The sequence below is a fragment of the Talpa europaea genome, assembly GCF_964194135.1.
Source record: "Talpa europaea genome assembly, chromosome: 4".
NCBI lineage: Eukaryota > Metazoa > Chordata > Mammalia > Eulipotyphla > Talpidae > Talpa > Talpa europaea.
The window spans coordinates 52,571,129-52,591,061 of NC_140070.1; the positions used below are offsets into that span (position 1 = coordinate 52,571,129).

A 19,933-nucleotide genomic window follows, 5' to 3' on the forward strand; every position below is an offset into this window, starting at 1 on the left:
TCAGGATGCAACAACAATGGGGTTTATTTACAGAGGGGAGATGGGGAAGAAGGAAAAAGCTCCTAAGGCTGCAAATGGACAGCTCTCCTAACCCAGATAATGTTTGCAGTGAGTGTGCAATAGTCCAAACCAAAAGGGGCTCGTGCAAGATGGCACCATCCCTCTGATGAGAGCCTGGAACTAGAGGCACACTGGTAAGTGGTGGACCTGGATCCAAGTAATCTGTGGCAATGAGGGTAGTCACAGGTGGGGCGCTGCTGTGGCAGCACCATAGTAACGACTCTCCTGAAGCTGAGGTCTGTCTCCTGAAGCTGAAGTCTAGTTTATACCTGAAGCTAAAGTCAAATTGCCTGCAGTCAAAGTTCTCCTGAAGCTTCTTCCAAGCTGAGTCAAAGCTTTCTATCCACTAGAGCCTTTCCAAACAGCCTCCAGCTTTCTGAAGCAGCCTCCCCATCCGGCAGAGTCTCTCTAAACCCATTCTCTCTGTCAAACTGAGCATCCAGCCTCTCTGAAACTTCAGTTTATATCCCTCTTCAGGATATGGGCCTTTCTAACTTGATTTGCCTTTTTCCCAAACCATCTGTTTCCACTTGATTGGTGCAGGTGCAAGCTTGGACATCATTGGTGCCAGTGGGGGCTCTGACCTGATCCATTCTCAAAACCAGCTCAGAGTTTAAAACCAAAACTCCAACAATACATCCAACCTGCCCTGCACTGTCTTGCTCCGGGCAGGGAAGCTCTGCTGTATTTGAATGGCACTGGCCGGGTTTAAACCTGACCTACATGTCTCCAAAACTGCCATAGTTTTTTCTCTATTTTTTTTTTCTAAAACCCAAACCTGACTGAGGCGGGTTGGACATCAAAACAGGCTACCATGGTGTCATCCAGGCTCCTGCTGCTCAGCTGGGGCCCTGGCCCCTTCAGAGAACCATAAGCTTGAGGTCTATCTACTCTTATGTATACACAGGCGATGGAGAGTCAGTAATGGTAATAGGGCTGGAGAATGATAAGATCAGAATTTTGCTTTCAGATAATTAATCTGGAAACATAGTCCAGGATGGATTTGGGGTTGAAGAAGGCTAGCACTAGGAAGATCAGCTAGAAGGCTATTGCAGTCATCCAGGTAAGAGATATGATAATAGGAATGGAAAGGTAGGACTAGTGTAAGAAGTTATTACAGAAATGAATTGTTATGATTACTCAGATCCAGAGGCTACAAGGAAAGGGTATTGAGTGAGAGGAAATTTGTCCACTTAATCGGAAGCCTAAGAGCCAATCCATCAGATGAAGTTGTGCGATATCTTACCCGTTCACTTATATGTTTTTCCTCCTCTCAGGTAAACTGCCAGTCCTAAAAATTACAGTTACTCCTCAGATCTCTTCAGACACCTTCAGATCTATTTGGAAACATAGTAAGAAACCAAGTGTTACCCGTAAAAAGAAGAAGAAGGTAGGCTCCTGAATATCTGTGTCGGTGAATACCAGCTACCAGGAGGCTGTATGAAGCCTGGGCACTAAGCTGGAATAGAGGGGTCCTCAGCAGTGGATTTTGCTCTTGATAAAATCATGAGTATTTTGGTTCAAAGGTGATGTTTCCTTAAATCATAATTCTATTCTGATGGATGATGATTGTACCAAAGGACAAGTAGTAAGACAACAACATAGCTCCCTCAAAGATTAGCCCTGCCTCCCTTTTTCAATGCCCCCCACCACCACCCAAATCCTGGTTTCTGTTAGCCTGTTGTGAATCGGAAATGAAAATTTACCTAAACTCTTTGAAGTGCGTGCTGCCTCTGGAGGATAAGGGATTATGTATATTTACTCTCTACTGTGTGGAGTTGAGCTTCCCTTTTTCTTTTTTAATTTGTGATTTTTTGTTCATTATTTCACAGGCTAAAAACTGAATGTGGATACTGTATTTCCATAAGGAGGCTACTGTTTCTATGGTCAACCAGAGAGGCCTAGAAAGATATTGATTATTCTATAACAGTTTTCACAATAACCAAACCCCTTTCAAGTTCTAAAATTTGATGACTATTTTTGAAGATTCTAAGTAGTGTTGATTTTATCACCCTTATTTTCTTCTAAAATTCAGGTTTCACATGCAGGTCTTAGTAAAAAACAGATTTTTAGGATTTTTCTTGTGCATATGATATTTAGAATTTGAAGGAAGGCCATTATCTTTATCTAAGAAAGAATCTTTATCTGTGGTTGGGAATAGGATGTTTAAAAATAATAACCACCTTCACTGATTCCCAAGTGAGGAAGTTTCTGATTTCTCTTGCCCCTCCCCCTGGATGTCATACAGTTCTATGGGAAAATGAAAGATGTGGTTGGGTTGATGCATGGATGATACATTGAGCTGGTTGAATTTTATATGACATGAAAATATGATGCAGGGTAAAAAGTATGAACTGGGAAATTAGATGAACCAGAATTTTCCATGGAAAACCTGGTGTTTTCCAGATATGTGACCTCTGACCAGTCAGTTATTATGCCTCAGTTTCTCCTTATGTAAGATACAGATAAGGATAGCACCTATCTCTTTTCATGAGATGACGCCTATCAAGCATTTTAGATCAGTATCTGTCGCATAGTATGTGCTCAAAAAAATTTTTGTGGCTCTTGTTTTTGCTGTTATTATTATTGATGTTAGAAATGAGTGATTCCAATGATTCCACTTAGGACAGTTACACAAGATAAATAAAAAGAAAAAAGATTTAAGACCTCTTCATTTTGAAGTTTAAAAAAAACAAACCCTGTCATTCATTGTATGCATAAATATGCTGGCAAGCTGATGGAACCAAGCTAACTATGGTGGTAGAAATGGATTTAGTCGATTATGTTCACTCTTAAGGATCTTAGCATGTAGCTAGGAAGACAAGATCCTTGTACTTTAAAAGTAAACAGTAGACCCTAAAAGTTGAAATATTATAAGTCATGAGGCTGAGTAAGGAAGCTTATACAATAGTAATTTAACAAATTGCCATATAATATATCAGGACTCTTGAGAAACTGTTAATTTTTTTAAATGAACTTTATTGAGATTTACCACTGACCTTTAGTAGGTGGGAGTGCAAAATCTGTGTGCCTCTTTAGGGGTCTTTTGGCAATATCTATCAATATCTATCAAAAGCTAATGATAGGGGCCTCCCCAGTGGCGCAGCGGTTGAGCGCTGGGTTGCCAAGCTGCCCGCAGCCTCTGCAGCGCTAGTTCAATCCCCGGCTGCTCCCCAGCCACCGGAGGAGGGTCCCACATTGCGCTCAGACCTCTCCTGCCGCCCGCTGCTCCCCTCAGCAGTGTACTTCGGTCCTTCTGCCTGCTCTGCTCTCCGCTCTGACTCTGGTGAATTCTCTCACCCTCCCGCGCTTCTGACTGTACCCAGTGCTTGTACAAATAAATAAATAAATCTTTAAAAAAAAAAAAAAGAAAGCTAATGATAAATATATAGCTTTTGACCCACTAGTCTTCTTTATTAGCTAGCAACCATTTACAGCCATCTCTGCTCAGATGTGTTGCTGTTTAATATGAACAGAATGTGTTTTTATGGCTTATCTGAGCTTGTTTATAGGCATTTTTTGTCTGGCTCATAAAGTTAGTGAGGTCAGATTCATGTCCGCCATCACTGCTGCAACTGCTCTGCTCCTCCAGGTTTCCTCTCTTCACTCACTTTCTGGACTGAAGGACCTCCTTCTACCCCTCAGTTCAAATCCCAGCTCTTCCAAAAGGTTTCCCCTCATGGTTTCCGTCCTCAAGAATTTGGGTCCCTCACTGTATTTAACACAGCATACAACACACATATTAGCTTTTGGCCAAATATGACCTTGTGTCCATATTTATTTTTGTACATATTTGTACACCCTTGACTCCTCTTAGACTGCTTGAGTCTTCATGAGGAGAGGCCCAGCAAGAAGTGGGAGACTCAATCCCAAACCGGGCACAGTGGTTGTCCACCACTAGGCGGTGGTGAAAATCAGACATCTTAAGGCTTCTTGTGCCTTATCTTTTAAATGGAGACATTGTCTGGCTTTGCTTCAGAAAACATAAAAATTTGACCCTAAGCTAGCAATAAAAGAACCATGGTTTCAAAATGGTTTTAAAACTGGTTCCAAAGCCTTCCTGTAAATAGCAATGTGCTGTGTAAGTTTACTCACTTCTCTGGACCTCATTACTCCTATAAAAAGGAGGTTAAACTAAAATAAGAGGTCTTCAGTGTGGTCACAGGGTGCCTGGGGTCCATTCAGGGAACCAAGAAGGTTAAAAGTATTTGCACAAAAATATTCAGCTATACCTCTCTCTTCACTCTCTTTGACTGTACAGAGTTTTCCAGAAACCACACAATGTGATGTCATTGTTCTAAGGAGAACTTGTAATAGATTTAGTGTTTTTACTTTATAATTATTTGAAAATAAATTAACATTTAAAAATTTCCCTCAGTTTTAATTTCTTAAAAAGCATATATAGGCAAGAGGGAGAGAGAGAGTGTGTGTGTGTGTGTGTGTGTATGTTATGCTGTCTCATATATATATAGTTCTTTAAAGTGCTAGTAATTATTAAGTATAAAGAGGTCCAGAGACTGATGAGATCCCCAGGCTGTTGAGAGACCCTGGAGAGTCTTGACTTAGAACAGGAAAGATTTCTTGGGGAAGTCAGAGTAAGTAGGTAAGTGAGCTTTATTGCATGTAAGAGTACACAATCAAGAGTGTGGCAGATTCAAAAATCTTGCCTTGGTATGGAAACAACCCAATTGCCCAAGAATAGATGACTGGATCAGGAAGATGTGGTACATACACACAATGGACTATTACTCAGCAATCAAAAAGGATAAACACATGCAATTTGCAGCAACATGGATGGAGCTGGAAGGGATCATGCTCAGTGAAATAAAACAGAAAGAAAAAGAAAAATACCGGATGGTCTCACCCATAGCAGGAATTTAGAAAACCTAAATAAGGGACCAGGAAAAAGACTAATTATAATAAAGTAGAAATCAAAATCAACAAGCAACTATGGACCAGAGACACACTGGGGGGAGGAGAGGAGGGAATGGGGACAAAATAAGAAGGGTGGGAGTTACATGGGGAATACAACCAGAATGAAAATGGACACATTGTGCAAAAATGAAAAATGATGTAAGAATTATATAAAATATAAATATATAAATAAAAATTGTAGGCTAAAATATAAAAAATCTTGCCTTGGGTCTTATGTTTGCTTATAGAAACACTTGTTTAGTTTGAGAGGACAGGGGTTTACATATAGGGCTCTCACCAGTTTTAACAAGACCACTGGGCCATAATATTTCTGTAGGTTGAGTAAGATAGAAGTTTTACAATCAACAGTTCAGAGCATAAGATCAAGGGTCTAAGCCAGTAGGATTTGGATCACCTTGCCCTGGAAGGGGCACAGACTTTGATTGTTACTGGATGGGGAGGGAGGGGTGCTGCAGCCTCTGAAATTCCTGTTCTACCCCTGAACCGCATTTTTAGAAGCGCGTCAATCATTCATTCATTCAACAAGTGTCTCCTGTGCCCAGGCATTTTTTTAAGCTACCGAGAATAAGGTGGTGACAGAGGCGCGGTGCCTGCTCTGAAGGAGTTCACACTGGGAGAGACATATATTAACAAGATAATTCCTGAGAGCCTTGGGTGTCATGAAAGATGAAGCAGGGCGCGTGGCTCCGGCGCCGTCGCCGCGCCGGCTTTCACCACAGGGACACTGGGCAGCGCCACGACCCGACCTCAGGAGACTCGGCCCCCGGCCCTCCGCCCCGCAGCAGTCGCAGCGCGCCGCCGGGAGCAGAGGGGCGGGGGAAACACGTCCGGGCGCTGGCGTCGGTGACGTCACTGGGCCGCGCCCGCCAATCGCGGGCTGTCCCCGTCGTAGGCTGCGCGGGGACCCGCGGCCTGCTGGCGGCGCTGTGGCCCGTGGGGCGGCCCGGACAGCCGCCATCGCCGCCCGCCTCCCCGGGCCCAACGTCTCCGCCGCCGGCTCCGCGCCGCCGCCATGGCCGACGCGGAAGACAGCGAGGAGTCCTGCGCCCTGTCCTCTCACTCCGGGAGCGCAGGCTCCAAGTCGGGAGGTGACAAAATGTTCTCTCTCAAGAAGTGGAACGCGGTGGCCATGTGGAGCTGGGACGTGGAGTGCGATACGTGCGCCATCTGCAGGGTCCAGGTGATGGGTAAGCGCTGCACGCGAGGCCCGGGCCCCACTGCGGCCTCCGCGGGGCCGGCTCCGGGAACGGGACGGGCGAAGGCTCGGCGTGACCCTTCTGCCCGGAGGAGGTGGGGGCGGGGTTCGCCCTGCCCGGGAGCGGGAGGACCGGGGGCCACGCCCGTGGTGGTGTCGGTCCGAGGACGGCGGCCGCCAGTGTCCCGGGGGGTCGCTCAACAGGCGCCCAGCTCGGGGGCTGGCATTCTAGGGAGTGAAACGGCAGTAGGCAGAGGAATGAAACAAGGTAATTTCAGGTAGTGATGGGAATGACCAAGAAAATAAAACTGGGTGAGTTGATGAGTGCGAAGAGGAACCACTTGGGTCTGTGCGGCCAGCCCCGGACCCATCTCTAAAAGCAAACCGCGACGGCGTCAGAGGAAAGGCCCTGTTTGCAGGACACTTGAATGCTGTGGTCACTGAAGTGGTGCTCTGGAGTCTTTTTTCACAAAAAGGACATAGTTATGCCCTCGAGAGACAGGGAAAGGAAGTGTCTTTAGCCATTGCCTGTCTGTATCAGTTACTGTTTTTTCTGCTCGCTTCTAAATTTGGGTGATTCAAGACATTTAAGATTGGTGGGAATTGAAGAATGTCAGCCTTTATTCGGAGACGTAAAACTTTGCCTTCCTGCCCACTACGTACGCATCATAGGATGCCATTTCCTGGAGAAGATAACGATACTGTCCTGCTCTGCGTCAGGCCTTTGTGGAAAACTTTCTCTTACAAATGTGTCTTACTATATTCTATGATATATTGAATTTAAATGTTGGACTAAGTGAAATCGTTCGTCCCTTTTACTTTTTGTGGTTTCTGTTTTGACATTTCATTTTCATTTTATTGAAAAAGAGCTGCTGTTTAAATGCAAGACGTATATTTTTTAAAGGTCGTTTAAAACTGAGCACATCTTAGGGTTTCTATAGTTTGAAAACGTTCCATAGTTTCAAACTGTAAGAGAATTGTTCTCCCTGGAGGGATAAAACTGTAAACCTACAAAAAGAAAGAGATTTCTCTATTCGCACTCTTTCAGTATGCTATCTTTGAGTTTATTTTTTACTTTTGAAAGAACTTGATTTCAGACCATATCCATTTATTTGCACATTAGATTTTGAAAGTGTACCTAGTAAGCAGTATAGCCCCTTTCCTCACCCCTTCAGAATTAGAATCAGTTTCCACTTTGGGTGGTGTTTTTTTAATCCAGGCAAAAAAAATTTGTGCATGTGTTTTGTTTTGTTTTTGTTGTTACAGGATAAGCTTTACTGAAAATTTTATCCACTAAATTCCCTTTAACCTAAAAATAAGAATGTTTTCTAGAAGGCATTTTATTTCTTCCTCCAAAGAAAAAAAATTTAATAATAAATAGAAATGCAGAACTTGAAATGATGGTTGAGGTTTTTTAACAAATAAACTTTACAGGAATATTTAAAGTAAGTCAAAGTAAAAGCTATAAATAGCTCAGATTCACATTTACTTTCTAATTCCAGCCAAGTATTCTGCTACAACAGCTGTACTTTGGGTTCAGGAAAGTATTCTGAACTAGAGCTTTGGAGGTGTTAAAAGCACTTAGTGGCCAGGTGACAGCAGAGAAGGGAGTTGTTTTTCAGACTTCCCAATTCTTTCCCTAGTATCATTGTAAACGTATTGCTGTTATTGTACTCCTCAGAAATGTATTGTTTTAGATATTAGGAACATCCCCAAGAAACTTAATTTGAAACTTTAGGAATTTTTATTGATTTAAGCCAATTTTTGATAATGAACTTAAACCAAAGCTATATTGGTTTATATAATTCAGATTGTTAGAGTCTACATAATGAGCCCTCTGATTCTATTACCCAAATAATTCTAATTTGGAATTTGTCCCACATACCTAAATGATTTATTGTGATTTTTTTGATCCAAGCTTTGTTGGCCCATTTTGGTGTAATTGAAAAGGCTTCCTGGTTTCCACTCTCTTCCCTTCATTCTGAAGGGAGTACATGGCATAGTGAGCAGGTACTGATGAGAAAGAGGAGAGTAGATTTGCTAGTACTGCCCAGTTATAAAGAACCAGAGTAACTCATCATTACGCTATGTTAACTTGGATATTTGACATAACTTTGGAGCCTTATGATCACCAACTAGTTCTGTGAATGGTCAGAACTAGAGTCATGTCTTCGCTGTTGTATCTGGATCCTTATGGCGTGTAGCTGTTTGCCTCTCTACTTCTCCATTTCCTGGTGGATTAGGAATCAGACTTGGACATTTTGGTGTTCCCAGAATATAATTTCTTGCACAAGGTCGATGCTTAGTATTTGTGGAATTGCATAAAGCCTCAGGAGGCAATGGTTGTTTTTAATCCACACTGAAGAGGCCAGGCTAGGCCTATTGTGAGGCTGGGAGGAGGAAAAAAAAATGCCTACTCACAGTCCAGTATAATAAAAGAAGCAGGCTTCACCTCTACCATGTGTCTGTTTTTTACAGAATTATTTTTCCCCTATTTATGTTAAAAACTTATTTTTACCTAACTATCTTCTCTTCAGCCAGTGAATGAAACCATTTCATTGGTCCCTAAAAAATTCTGCGTTACCTCCTTCATCAAGTAAACCGAAGTACAGATCAAATTTTGAAAATGTCTACTTTATTCTTTAGGTTTCTGTTCCAAGTATTTATTCCCAAGTAATTTATTAAAATACTTTGCCATTGTTGGATAAATACTTTGGATTCAGACTTACATGTTAAGGGAGCATTTTTCTTAGAAAGAATAAAGAACCTACTATGTGTGTTGGGGGGAGTTAATTTTGATTTTGATAGAGATTATGCAGTCATTTAGTTCAAATTTTTTTTAAAGTAAACAGTAAAAAGTCCTATTTCTGGTAGACTTCAGTATTAGTTTCTGGCTATCCTTCTAGGGTTTCTGTAAGTATGTGTAATATACATGGCTTATTTAAAAGGGAGTCTTGAAAGGAAGCTACTTTTAAGGTTGAGCTATGTGAGTGAACTTACGATAACTTCTAATATAGTGGAGAATAGCATTGTTTTCTCTGGTGATTGCCTCTGCTCTCAGGACGTCTATCAGAGTTTGTAAAAATGGAGGGTTGGTAACCCTTATGAAATTGCTCCTGGTCATAAGTAAGTTAGTAGAGTACCTTTTACTTTATTCATCTTTAAACAGTTATGTTCAAATGAGAAATAGTATGAGTCTTTTATCTCCATCTCTAGCCCTTTGGGCTTTTATTTGACTTTGAAGAGTCTGGGTTTTTAAAAATTGCTTTTTGAGCATCAGAATGAGAATTGCTATTTGTTTACTTTTAGATGCCTGTCTCAGATGTCAAGCTGAAAACAAACAAGAGGATTGTGTTGGTATGTTGTAATTTTGTTCTCTTGCTTTTTCAACTGAAGGTTTTCTCTCAGTGGGGATGTTTGAATTTGCAATTAAGATTGACTTTATCAGTACACAAAAATAAACTGTAAAGCAGTGATCCATTATTAATGTAAAATGTGTTGGTTCTCCAAAACCTTTGATGGAATTATTCTGCAGGTCCTTTTATTGCCTATAATTAAGAAGAATGCTTATATATTCCAGACATGGCTATAGTAAACATTTCAATAATCAATAAAGATATAATTCTTGTCTAGTAGGAAAATTATAAGGAATTTGCCAAGACCTTAAAATTTTTACCATGTTATTGGTCAGGTGGTAGGATTTTATTCTAATAAAGCATTTCTGTTTGCAGTACTTTTTTAAGGTAACAGTATTTAATTTTTCAACTTTGGAAGAAAAATTCTAAGTCTCAAGATTATTTTAGCATATAGTTTGTATATGGAATTCTGTTATGTCCCTTATTGTCTGGAACTAAGAAAGTTGTCTTAGGCTAAATATTTTAAGCAATTCAAAGATTTGTATTTCCTAGTTCTTGAGGTCTTCACTTCTACATTGCTATATATAGAAGGGTTTAAAAGTTATCGTGGAAGAGAGGCTGACTTTGTATTTGTGTTTGCATTGTTTATATACAGCATCTTAGTATACATTTACACAGTATTTTAAACAGTAAAAATTTAAGCAGTAAATCCTGTTTCTTCCTCCTTAAACATTTAGAATTCTTCCTCCTTCCTGCCCCCACAGTCAGTTTTCTTAAGGTTTTTTTTTTTCTCTTTGTTTCTATTTCATGTATTTTATTGTTCTGTTACCATATAACTTAGTTGGTGAAGCAAAGGACAAATGAAGCCCATGTTTGAGATTGTGTTCCAGGTTGTGGGAGATTACCCTTGGTTTAAAACTTTTCATTCATACTGCTTTTTAAAAAAAATTAATTTGGTATTGTGCTGTAAGTCAGCTTTTTTTGATCACAGAGGGACCTCATTTGCCTTCATTTCGTTTGTCACATAAGTAATGACACTGATTCTGGATGACACAACAAAATTCATGACCACTACTAGTAAACAAGTAGGTATTTGTATAGCTGATAATGTATAGAAGCTTGTCATCTGCTTCTCATAGCCTTCTGTGACCTGGAAAGATTTAAAACTCATTATAAGGTGGTAAATAAAAACAGGGAGGGCATTTTTTTATAAAATAAAATCCAGGTGGTCTTTAAGGGTCAAGTGTGTGACTGGAAAAGTCTGAGATCTGAGGACAACTCTAATCCTTTAATCTCTAGCTTCAGTAAGACAGTATGTGGAATTATGTGGTATTGGAGACAAGGACATCACCCATAGGTTGTAGAACAGTGATGAAAAGTCCCTCAAATGCAGTGCCTTCTCTCATTTCTTAATTGTAATTTGCACATTTAAGTGTCTATTTCTTTATAAATAGAAAAAAATTATTTAGACCAATTAACTGTATTCAGGATTATGGACTGTGATGATTATTCATAATAAAATAAACTATAATTTGAGCTCAGTAGTTTAAATTGAAATATGTAATACCAGATACTCTTTTTTTCCTTTCAGTCGTCTGGGGAGAATGTAATCATTCCTTCCATAACTGCTGCATGTCCCTGTGGGTGAAACAGAACAATCGCTGCCCACTTTGCCAACAGGACTGGGTGGTCCAAAGAATCGGCAAATGAGAATGGTAGAAGACTTTCTTAATGCAATTGTTTGAAGCCCTGGTGGATCTTGTTATCAGACATCCTCAAAGACTAGAACACTCCAGGGGACTTAATTCTTCAAATAGACAAAGATGAATCTGGTCCTTTGGACTCATCAGAGGCAAGGTTTTTAGCATTTTGTCTGTTTTATCTTAAGAAATTCTCTACAGTTAAGAAGATAATTTATTAAAGATGGCCTTTCCTACCTCTATCAAGTACTTTGAAGTGCTATAAAGGAGGAGAGAACTACAAATTAAATGAACTTTATAATTTACTTATTGATAACCAAGGGGCTATGGAAGCAGCTCTATTCAGAAGAGAGCTTTTTGCATGCTTATGATTGGTTGATGAGTTATTAAAAAAGCAATATTATAGTAACAAATAAAGTACAGTTTAAAACTCAATTCTTATCCTTAATTTCTTCTTAATATTTATTTTTGGCGGGAAGGAGGACGATTCATGAAATCTTTCAGATTTGCTATGATAATTTTAAGTTTGAACAGTAAACAGGGTAAATAAAATTTAACCTTTGGGCTAATGGGATTTCAATGGTCTCTTAGGTCATCATCTTTTATCTTCGAATTATGAAGAAAAGTAGGTCTACATTCACCTCACTGTTCAATCATTGAGTGGTAAAAGAAGTATTTTCAAGTTCTGCTCAGATTAGGTTGTAATTCAGCTGTGATTTAGTTGGAATGTTAATGAGGGAAAAATGTTTACCACTGTAGCATTGGATAAAAAAGTTTATTTTATTATACAATGGTTTAATAAATGTTTTGTTCTGTTTGTTTCATTTGAACTATTGTAGTTTTATATGTAATATTTAATGTTAGTTTAACTGTTTGCCAAGTGAATGCTTCATTTATTTTGAAAAAAGTATATACCTTTCATTTAGTAACAATAAAATATAAAATTTATTATCTGGAAGCATGTAAGTGCCAGAAAATAACTTAAATTTTATCAAACTCATTCACATTTAATGGAAGCTATTTTGTAACAATTTAAAGTTTTTCATAATAGAGGCTACTGCTATGAATTAAAAAAATTAAAATCTTAACCATTCACTTCTGTTGTTTCAAAATTTGCCAGTCAGAATCTTAAAAGTCAAAAAAAAAAAAAAAAGAATCTCAAAAGTCTAAGGAATGTTGACACACAGAACAATGTTTTTTTTTTTTAATGTAATAGCAGATTAGAATTCTGTGGTTTTGCATTGACTACTATTAATTAGATTTCTCTGGATATTTTTGCTTTATATATATTTTCAAAATTGTCAACTGAAAAAATGAATTGTTTGACAATTTGAATGTGTTTATCATTGTGCAATGAAATATTTTAGCAGCTTTTTGTTTGATCTTTTAAAAAGGTTGTATCCATAAAATGTGAACCAAGTATTTGGCTTTGCAGTAAAGAGAGAAATAGTAAGAATGTCGCGTTATTTTAGTCAGTATGACAGTATGTGAATGAAATGTGGAGGATGGTGGTAATAAATTGATTTCCCACTCAGCAAAAGTACATGCCCACCACCTAACAATGCTCTGTTTCTATTCTACATCAGCTTCTGAGGGTAGAGGAGCGGGGGAACTAGGACAAAGCACCACTGAGCCTGCCCATCCTGGGATGTTATCAGCTCATCTGCATAACCATCTGAAAGTTTAGTACATATTGTTTCATCTGAAAGAACACGCTGTGACATTTAATTATGAGTTCCTCTGCAAAAGTTAAGCATTGAGAAGGTTTTTCTTTCCATTTCATTAAGTGATGTTGGATTTTATTTTACTAGTGTTTTAGAAAAGGAGTGTATTGTTAGCAATTTAATTTTCCATCCATGCAAGATACATTCTTTCTGTTGTTGCTTTTGTTTTGTTCTTTATCTACAAGTTGCATCCTTGTGACAGCTGACATCTAAGTCAGTAAATCTCACCCTGTTAAACCCATTGCTTCCCTTATATTAAAAATATGTTCCATTTTCTATACTGAAGTGAGAAATTCATAAATGTCTGCACACAATTAAAATGTATAATTAGAAATAAAATAATTTATTCATTTATGTTTCAGTATGTAAATGCTTGGGCGTAGTTACTCAAAAAGACATAATGAAGTAGTCTGAGGCATATGTAGAGGTGTGTGTGATCACTCCATGTGGACAACAATGTAGACTGTTGAGACTCAGAAACACGAAGTGATTTCCATTGATGATACTTTGTCCCTCCAAGATGATGAATATGCTTAGTAAAGTTCTCAACCAGCGTACAATCTTTTGGTTCACATGTTAGTTACACAATTGTAAACTTCAGTGAATTTTAAAGATGTGTGAAAGAACTTAAAGATGTTCAATGAATTTTAAAGATGTGCAAAAACTGGTATGTTAAAAGAAGTTAGGTTGTAAAATAATCTAAAAATTTTTTTAGTACTTAAATAGACATTCTAACATTACACAGGATACTGAATTATATTTCATCGTGTGAGACCCTCATATATTACAAGACACACTTTACTAGACCCACCCCAAATGCCAGTGGTGCCATCAATATTTGTGCTATCCAAAGAAAACTCAAATTTCTAAAACAACCTCTTTCAAGGTGGAATTGGCTTATGTGGAAGCAGTGATTTAAATGCTTATATGGGCTATTACCATATACACCTTGCCACAGTTGCCCAGAAACATTTTAAAATGGCACAGTACAAAATACCTTCATTAAAAGGTGCAAAGGGTTAGAGTGCTCTCCTAAAAAAGAGGTCATACAGCCAAATCTTGCTGACTTGTGCACTCTTCTCCAGAAGTGTGAAAACTCTTAAAATAGGGTTTGATACCTAGTACACACACTGTTGGTGAATATTCCCTGGGTAGTCTTCCAGGCCTTCAGAATTGTTTCATTTAACTTAATCTAAAGTAGAACTCTTTAGAATCAGGGAAAAAATTAAGTTCCTTTATAATTTAGTAGACGACTTATAAAGTAGACTTTATAAGTTTAATAGCTAGGTAGCTATTAATAAAATAGAGTATTATAAAAATACTTTGATGTTTAAATTACTACCAAAGTCTAACTGAGTGATGAACATGGTATGTTCTGAAGGGAAAATTAGGTGTGTTTAGTAAGCCCTTATTTAAAAAATATTTTAAGAAAAAATATTGCTGATATAAAATATTACTGATTTGGATAGAAGGAAAATTGGAATTAAAGTACAAGTGTATTTTTTAAATAAGCTATTTTTTATTGAACATTTAAATACTATGACAAAAATACATGAGAGATGTTTGCGTAGAACTTTTGCCATTTTTATATCGTTAGGTTTAGTCAACAAATAGGTCTTAGGGGGAAAGTATTTTGACGCTCAGCTAAGTGGCTGACAGTTGAGTCTCTAGAGCCAAGACACCTAGATTTGAATCCCAGTGCCATCACGCCCTCAGATACCTCGTGTACAATGTAACACCTACCTCTGGCTCATTTTGAGGACTGAAGACTAAATGGATTAATACACACAAGACACTTGAGAAAAGTTTCTAGCACATAGTAAAGGCTACTGTTACTTCGTTTTAGCCATTTTCGGAAGTTCCTGAAATAGAAATGTCCCTTTAAAAATAATGTGTTTTTAGAGGTGGGGTAAAGCACTCCTATTCTCAAAAATTTGAAAGAACATTAATTATAAACATGTTAGATTACTTGTAGGGCTGTGAGGTTCTGCAAAGGATTGTAACGCCTTAACGTCTTGCCTGTTACTTATTTGTCAACATGATTTCCAGATTGTCTATTAAGAAAAGGCTTAGTAAATGTTGAGTTCTCGTTTTAATTTTAGCTTTTCCATCTTAGAATGAAATTCAGGGGTATATTTTTGGACCACTGATTTTGGAGATAGTCATCTGATTTTAAAAATTAATCTTTCTTTTACAACCTTTAGAGCAGGCATTTCATTTATAATCAGCCTGCTGCTTTTTCTTATCTATGCACTTGATAAACCTGAGTCAGTGGTTAGAACCTGTTTTTTCTAGGTTGGCTGCCAGCAGACTTTCCCTGGGTTATCTATAGCTGTGAAACAGCATAGTCTAAGGCTATAATTTGGGAGTTCCTCTGCCAGATTTGGAATTTTGACTGTCATTTACCCGCTGTGTGATTGTGCACAAAATCGTTAACTTCTTGGCTTAGTTCTGCAAATTAAGTGGGAGTAACTTTACCTACCTCCTAGAGCTGCTGTGAAGATTAAATGAGTTAATAATACATCTTAACTGACCTATGGCAGTGCCTGAAGCAAATGCTCAGTAAATATTAGCGATTATTATAGATCACTACTGTCTTTGCTGAGCTCTGCTTCATTCTAGAATGGCCTTTTTAAAAAGTGTATTATTTGCAGTGGTGCTCCTTGTGTAGCCACAAACTGAAGAACTGTCAGCATGAGCTTTTAAGAGTGTTTTTCAGCCTTTTTTAACTGCCTAAAAACCACATTCCCCTCAGCCACAATGGGCTTACCCACATGGTTCCTAAAGTTGTGTGTGCATAAACAACAGGGCAGAGAAGAGAGTTGGTAAAAGTTGCCCAGATGAAAATCTCGGTTACTAAATGTTGGAACTAATTAGGCACAGACAAAAATGTTCTATGCTATGTGCATCTTATCCTAGCTTCCAAGGAGATACCTCCTGAATACTTAAACTACTGAGTCATGTAGAAAATGCAAATGACTTATTTGCACCAAACGTTTAGAGTAATCAAATTCTTGCCATGAATGTGACTTTATAAATACAAAATATCTATCTAGCATAGAATAGGCTTTGTGTGCTTGGTATAATTGTCATCTAACTCATCCATCTTCATTGTAAATTAACCTCTGCTATACTAATTCCTGCTCTGCCTTTTCTACTTTTTATACAAATTTATAGTTTACATTTTAATAAGAATTTATTATTTATTGCTTGCCTATATATATATATATATATATATATGAGGTTTTGCCATCATTGTAGAAAAAATTTAAATACAAATAAGCTATCTATAGAGAAATGCAGTATCTGGTTAGGGCTTGTTAGCTGTACAAACAGAATAGAAATGTAGCAAAGCTTCTAAAAGACATTCCTCAGGCACACAATCACTACAGTATACACAGTATATGGCTACAAGAAGCATTTCTTGTGTGGATTATGAGGACCCTGTTTCTATTTTATTTAACAATATGCAGTATGTCTGTGTTCCATAGCATTTTGGGGAGAGGAGGGTGTCTCTTTGAAATATATTGCCCACTTTGCTCCCACTTCCTTTCAATTCCACTCCTCATACCCTTATGCCCACATAACCTTTGCCTGTTTATAACCTTTACAGGGCAAGCAATGGGTCTACCTGTTGACAGCCCTCTTAAAGAAGAAAATAACATTTAAAATCACTTTTTGTGGTATAGATCTAAAGGTAACTACTGACCACATATAGGTTTTGTTTTGGTTTTTTTTTACATAGAAGAACTGGGATATAGGCCAGAGGTCAAGGGTAGGTGAGTGAGGGGATTCACCAGAGACAGAGTCGGGAGCACAACGGGCAGATCTAATGAAATATGCTGCTGAGGGGAGCAATGGACGAGACAGGAGAGGTCTGCTGTGCCATGTGGGTCAGAGCCATGGCCGGGGATTAAACTCAGGCCATAGTAGTGATAGCAATAAGACTTAACCCCTGCACCACCAGGGAGGCCCCACATACAGATCTTTTAATCAATTGAAATAAAATTTAAAATTCAATCCTGTAGTCAAATTAGCCACATTCCAAACACTCAATAGTAATGAGGCAATTGGATATCAGAGAGTAGGACATTTCTACATTGAAGAAAGCACTGGACAATGCTGGGGTAGATCAGCCTTTTATAGATCTACTCTGTCAGAATTTAAAAATCATGGACCCTCAGTTACATTAGATTCTCTTTTAAATGATTTTTCTACCTTGGGTGCATTACGTTGGCATTACCTGATATGGGTAACCAGATATCACCTCAATTAAAAATAAATGGTGGTGGGAATTGTATGGAGACTATAACCAAGATGAAAACACATACATTGTACAAAAATGAAAAATGATGTAAAAAATATACGAAATTAAAAATCCAAAAATTAAAAAATAAATAAGTTACTTATAAATAAATAAATAAATAAATAAATGGCCTTTCTTCCTTTTCATTCTCTCCAGGATCTTTGTAGAGGTAGCGATTGGGCCTGACTCACCATGGGTGTTGACAGAGATAGTGCCACACGTGCAGCAATTCCTAGGCCAGCACACACCACATCAGCCCTCTGAGTGAGCTCCCTTGTTGCAGAGGAGGGTTTTTACCCGAGCAGTGGGAGGCAGGTGAACTGAAGATGCCACTGTGAGAGGTTGGTGACCAGTGTAGGGATCACTTGCCACTGGAAGTCTCACCTCCCAGACGGCTGCCAGGATCGAGTTAGTGAAGGTTCCAGGTGTGAAGCAGCTGGCAACAGGAGTAACCTCAGTGGCAGCCACAAACCATCATAGCTTGCTGGCCACTGTCCTGGAGGACATGACACTGATGTTTGCCAGGTTTTCAAAGCAACCATGGCATGAACTACCAGCAGAAGTTTCTCCCGGGTTCTCAAGATTTATGATACAGATGCCATCACTTTTCCTTTTATAGATATACTGTTCCATGTAGAAGTCAAGGTTGGTGCCACCCACATGGCTCCTGCTGCATGCTCCTTCTTCATTCACCATATATCAAGGACTCCACACATTTTGAAAGTTTTCCTTCTAGGGATTATTAAGTCAAAAGGAAAAAGAAAAATACAAAATAAGGGATCAGGGGCCTCCCCGGTGGCGCAGCGGTTGAGCACTGGGTTGTGAAGCTGCCCGCGATCTCTGCGGTGCCGGTTCGATCCCCGGCTGCTCCCCAGCCACCGGAGGAGGGTCCCACATGGCGCGCAGACCTCTCCTGCTGCCCGCTGCTCCCCTCAGCAGTGTACTTCGGTCCTTCTGCCTGCTCTGCACCCCGCTCTGGCTCTGGTGAATTCTCTCACCCTCCCGCGCTTCTGACTGTACCCAGTGCATGTATAAACAAACAAACAAACAAACAAATAAATAAATAAATAACATGCCTCTATAAAAAAAAAAATTAAAAAAAAAATAAGGGATCAGGGAAAAAAATAACAATCTAAAAAAACACAAAACAAAAATAATCAGACAACTATAAATCAGAGACACTGCAGGGGAAGGAGAAGGATCAAAACGAGGGTGGGAGGAGCTCAAGGGACTAAGATGATAATGCATGGCTGAACTGGTAGTGGAAATTTTATGGGGACTATACCTGATATAAAATATATACAAATAAAGAAATTATATGGAAAAAAAGGAAGTTTTCCCTTCTAGTTATGATAGGAGCCCAGAGCAACTACATATGGACCCTGCTCTGGATAGCTGGGAAAGCACAACTTATCATTTTAAGCTAAGTTTAAATAGCTGCTTTTGTGTCCTTGATAGATGTATGACAGTAGTTCTTAACCAGGGGTGGTTTGACAATGTCTGGAGATAACTATGATTTGATAGCTGGGGATATGGGTGCCAGTAGTATCTAGTGGGTTGCCCTGTAGTGTACAAGACAGTGACCCCTCCCCACCAACAGAGAATTATCCAGCCCACACTATCAGTGGCACTGAGGCTGAGAAACCCATGTAATTTATATACATTTTGATAATATTTTTGAAGAGTTAGAATTCCCTACTAGAAACTTGCTAAAATACCAGTAATAATAATAGAACTTATCTAGCACTTATGATATACTACATTCTCTAAAAGTTTTATGTATATTATCTCAATTAATTCTCACAAAGATCCTTTTCTATTCTTATAACTTTTTACAGCAAAGGAAACATAGGTACTAAGACGTGGTAAGAACTGAATTTTGTACCCTTCAAATTCATAAGCGAAACCCTAACTCCAATATGATGATATTTGGAGGTCAGGCTTTTAGGAGGTAAGATTAAATGAAGTCATAAGGACAGGGTCCTAATCTGATAGTATTAGTGGCCTTTACGGAGAAAAGATTTCACTCTCTATATTTACTAATAAAGACGTGAGGATTTTCTAGCCACCAGAACTATGGGAAAATAAATTTCTTTCTCTAAGTCACCCAGCATATTGTTATGGCCATCAGAGCTAAGATACATGACCAAGGTTACAAACTAGTGAATGGAAAACACAACACGAACCAGGCAGGGTGGTTCTAGAATCTATGCTCCTCACCACTAGCTTGTGCTGTTTCAATAGAATGCCTAATTTGAATAAATTTTTGTCTAAAATTGCTTTTCTAAAGTTTGCTCACATATTTCCATTTTCAGCACCTAATACTCCAAGCTAACCTCTTTATTTACAGTTGTGTTTTAGAGCTGTATGTTGTTTTCAACTTCTAAGCCATTTCACTGTATTCTCGTATATTGCTTCCGTATCTGTTCTAAATTCAAATCTTCACATAATGCAATGAGAGTTTATGTTTGTTTTAAAAGAATAAGAGCATATGAAGAGATCATTGGTTAAAATATATATATGTTGTAAAATGTTTGGTGCATTTTTCATAAATGTAACAATATTGGAACAGGTTATTACAGGATTTATCAATGTTTTTTAATTTGGGTCATAAAGTTGATAATAGTGAAAATGTTAGGACTTTCTGCTCACAGAAC

General features: G+C 38.5%; 2 protein-coding genes across 4 annotated transcripts in view; both read left to right on the forward strand.

The window, feature by feature from the left end:
- LOC311170227 (uncharacterized protein) overlaps positions 1-1,904 on the forward strand; it is a gene marked incomplete at both ends in the record, with an annotated part of 35,956 nt that extends 34,052 nt beyond the window's left edge. Inside the window, 2 exons of the mRNA XM_084232615.1 lie at positions 1,338-1,450; positions 1,893-1,904. Of these exons, the coding sequence (XP_084088741.1) occupies positions 1,338-1,450; positions 1,893-1,904 (125 nt within the window). The remainder of the gene's footprint in view (positions 1-1,337; positions 1,451-1,892) is intronic.
- A 4,103-nt stretch (positions 1,905-6,007) lies between these two features.
- Positions 6,008-11,256, forward strand: RNF7 (ring finger protein 7; the record flags this gene model as incomplete). Of its 3 annotated transcripts, none has more annotated exons than XM_084232233.1 (3): positions 6,008-6,182; positions 9,500-9,547; positions 11,138-11,256. In XM_084232233.1, 3 exons carry the CDS (start codon positions 6,008-6,010, stop codon positions 11,254-11,256), a joined length of 342 nt encoding a protein of 113 aa, XP_084088359.1. The 3 variants fall into 3 exon arrangements, with proteins under 3 accessions (XP_084088359.1, XP_084088361.1, XP_084088360.1); XM_084232235.1 differs by having other exon boundaries at positions 6,008-6,175; positions 11,138-11,194; XM_084232234.1 differs by lacking the exon at positions 9,500-9,547.
- Between the last annotated feature and the right edge of the window lie 8,677 nt (positions 11,257-19,933).